Source organism: Bidens hawaiensis, unplaced genomic scaffold (assembly GCF_021521415.1).
Source record: "Bidens hawaiensis isolate Kalapana, Puna unplaced genomic scaffold, B.hawaiensis_p1.1 tig00022895_1, whole genome shotgun sequence".
NCBI classification, from domain to species: domain Eukaryota; kingdom Viridiplantae; phylum Streptophyta; class Magnoliopsida; order Asterales; family Asteraceae; genus Bidens; species Bidens hawaiensis.
Window position 1 is genome coordinate 203556 of NW_027493581.1, and position 3583 is coordinate 207138.

A 3583-nucleotide genomic window follows, 5' to 3' on the forward strand; every position below is an offset into this window, starting at 1 on the left:
TTTTAATAGCAAAATATTTAAACAAATTTTAAAAAATTGCAAAGAAATTTTAAAGATTTGCCAAAAAATTTTAAAAATGGCAAAAAAAACATAAAAAATCTTGTAAAAAAACTACTAATTTTTTTAAAAAAACTAAAAAAATGCTTATGTGATATTCATAAAAGCGCATTTTAAGTATATGTTTATAACATGCTACACCAAAGAAATATTTTATTTATGCAATGCTCAATAGAATGCTCAAATTGGATCAAAATACACCAAAATTTCTAACATGTCACAATAAGAAAAAAAAACCACAACGGGTCAACATAGGCCTAAAACGAGTCAAAAAAACACTAAGATACACCCAAATGTGTGAAACTAGTCAAAAATATACCAAAATAAACGGGTTAACATAGGCCTAAACAAGCCAAAATACACCAAAATAAACGGGTCAAAATATACCAAAATACACCCAAACGAATTAAATCACCTAATCTACCATCTCGTGAGTCACACTTGTTGACTCTAATTTTTTATTTCTTCCTCTTGGTCTTGCCACCTTTGGTTATGGGTTTTTTTTCTCTTTTGTGCAAGACCTAATGTTATGTCCAACTTCTAGGCAGTTTTGACAAGTCATTTTTCTTCCAGTTCCAACTTTTTTGTTTTTATTCTCTTTCTCCAAAGGGTCTCTAATTTCCTTTTTACCGGCGGTCTACCGGGCATTCGCCTTTCTTTTGGAGGTAGGGGTTTAATATCATTTGTTTTAGACCAATGCATACTTCCCTTCACCGGTTTTATACAATGTTTATATGCTTCCTTAAACATGCCCTTTTTAAACCACGGATTGACATAAGTTTTTGGGTTTATGTTGAGGAACGCTAAAGCTGCTATCGTATGAACACAAGGGATGCCTGACAATTGCCATGATCCACAAGTGCAAGTCTGCTCTTGTATCTTCACTACATATGCACTTTTTTCACTTCTTATTTCAAATATATTGTTACCACTTGGAATAACATCATAATGACTACACAATCAACCAAAAAATATATGAAAATTCATAACAAGATAACAAAAATTTTAAGATATAACCATTACCTTTGTTTCTTTTTATGAAAATTTATAGTTTTTTTTTCTGATTGCAGGGCATACTTCATGTTCAAAACTTTCTGATTGTTTCGCAATTAAAAACATTATACGCATCACAAATCTTCTAATATCTTCAAACATGCTAATAGTGGGCTTCCTTCGTGCGGTTTGTATGCGTGAATTAAAGCTTTCACTCATTCCATTCTCGAACGCATTGCATGCTCTACCAACTTTAAAAAAAGCTCTTGACCAAGTAATTGGATTTCTTTCCATAAGATGATCATACGCACCTTTGCTACTAGTTTTCAACTCTTCCATATGTCTTTCAAACCATTGCTTACTAGTAGAATTTGCAGCTTTCCAAAACAAATTTTTAGACTGAAGCCCACAAAATTTCTTTATAAAGTTAGCATAAATGTGTCTTGTACACTGTCTGTGCTCAGCATTTGGAAATAGACCCTTTACGGCCTCGATAATTCCCTAATCAATAACGAAAATAAAACATATAAGTTATACATAACAACAAATAAATAGATGTGTTATCAGTGCATAATACCTTATGTTGATCAGAAACTAAAGTTAGTCCATGTCCACCTTCCATTTCAATGTCATCCCGCAATAGGTTATGAAACCATGTCCAGTTTTCCTTGTTCTCAACAGACACAACTGCCCATGCTAAAGGAAAAATATGATTATTGGCGTCTCTTCCAACAGCTGAGAGTAATGGACCACTATTTTTCAGAAAACATCCATCTAAACAAATAACTTTCCTGCAGCCGCTAATCCATCCATCTTTGACGACTTTAAAACAAATATAGTAACTACCAAAATAATCTCTCCATTTGGCATTGTTTCCACGAGCATCTTTACAGTACTCTCCGGGTTTGTTTCCAATAGCTCAGCTTGATAATCTGAAAGTCTTGCGTAATGCTCTTTCAACCCTCCCTCATAGTCATTCAATACCTTTTGCTTTGCTCTGTCACATTGACCGGTACTCACTCTGCATTGGTATTTTTTCATGATATCTTTTTGCATTTCCCGTAAACTAATTTCTGGATTTTTAATTATTTTCTTGAAATATCTTTTTGCAATCCAAGAATACGTAACAAGTGAACCCAAATGAAACTTCCTTGAGCATGTATGATTATCGTTTAATGATTTTATTTGAAAAGAATCATCACCTTTAATCCTAGAGGCCCATAGCCGAAACGAACACTTCCACACTTTCTTTTTTCGCCCATTCCCATCGTCTTCAATTTCTTCTGTCCCGCATCTTACTAATAACCTAGCATGGTCGTTTACCGTGAACACTAATTGGTGACTGTTTGCAACCCCATAATCAATTAGCATGTCTTTCAGTTGCGCAGAACTCTCAAATTTCCTTAATAATATGGGCTTTGCCAACTTCCAATCCATAATAGGATCATAACAAGGATACACAACATCTACATCCTCATAATCATCACCTCAACATCTTTGCCATAATCTTGTTCACTTCCACTCCAATCTTCAACAGAACTAAGATCAACTTCATCTTCATCATTGTTGTCGAAACAAAGTAAATTCAAGAAAGGATCATTAACATCATCATTATCATGTAGAATATCTTCTAAGTTCACCTGATAAAATAAATTCAATAAGGGATCATTAATTAACTAAAAAAGTGTTGCAAATCAATAGATATAAAGTTATAAAAACACATAAAGATGACTAAAATATTATAAAGATGGTCACTTAATTAAGGTGAAATATTATTATATCAAAATTGTTGTGTTTTAAAATCTCAATTTGAGGTTTCAAAACTACCTATGGGCATATACTCTTAATATTGTTTCAAAACTACCTAGTGCACATGTGAAATTTGCTTGAATTTTAATATTGTTTTAAAACTACCCGCTGTGCATATACTGTTATTATTGTTTCAAAACTAACTACCGTGCATATGAAATTTGCTCAAATTTTAATATTGTTTCAAAACTACCTATAATTTTAAAATCTCAATATATCTAAACAATCTTCTTGCATATACTTTATAATTTAAATATTGTTTCAAAAGGGAAACCACATACAATCCTTTTTAATATTGTGAAAGGAACCTTGCTTCTAGAAAAACCCACACCATTCAACAAAATAATCCTTTTAATATTGTGAAAGAAACTATACTTCTAGACCAACCACACCATTCAACAAAGCCACCCTTCTAGGAATTGTACTTCTTTAAGATACACACCATGCAACTTTGACGGCAAAACTATAATTTATATATGAAGAAAATTTAAGTAACAAACCTCTCTACTGCTGTTATAGATTGGTGATGAAACGAGGTCGACATCCTCAACAGGTGGTAAATTAAAATCTGGTTATTTGGTAGACATCAATGGTTGAGGTCGATGTGTTCTTGATTGGACGATGAAGAGGGTGAATTGAATCGATTATGAGTTTGACGAATCGGTGGTTTAAGATATCGATGGTAGGGTTTTTCTTAAGGATCGTCGTGGTATAAGGATTGACA

At 32.8% G+C, this 3583-nt stretch overlaps 1 protein-coding gene across 1 annotated transcript; it reads right to left on the minus strand.

Moving 5' to 3' along the window:
• Window positions 1-615: 615 nt before the first annotated feature.
• On the minus strand, window positions 616-2487 carry LOC143566493 (uncharacterized). The gene is made up of 4 exons (XM_077053179.1): window positions 1947-2487; window positions 1628-1872; window positions 1175-1551; window positions 616-1009 (listed from the first exon to the last, which is right to left on the minus strand). The coding sequence occupies exons 1-4, from the start codon at window positions 2485-2487 to the stop codon at window positions 616-618; spliced, it is 1557 nt and encodes a 518-aa protein (XP_076909294.1).
• Window positions 2488-3583: the final 1096 nt, after the last annotated feature.

What these genes read in the sequence shown, in the direction of transcription:
- LOC143566493 (XM_077053179.1), bottom strand. Translation starts at nt 2,487, where the DNA reads ATGGATTGGAAGTTGGCAAAGCCCATATTATTAAGGAAATTTGAGAGT. An exon ending in TAGTTTCTGATCAACATAAG is followed by an intron (nt 1,552 to 1,627) that starts GTATTATGCACT and finishes GTTATTGATTAG; the next exon opens with GGAATTATCGAGGCCGTAAA. An exon ending in AGATTTGTGATGCGTATAAT is followed by an intron (nt 1,010 to 1,174) that starts GTTTTTAATTGC and finishes TTGATTGTGTAG; the next exon opens with TCATTATGATGTTATTCCAA.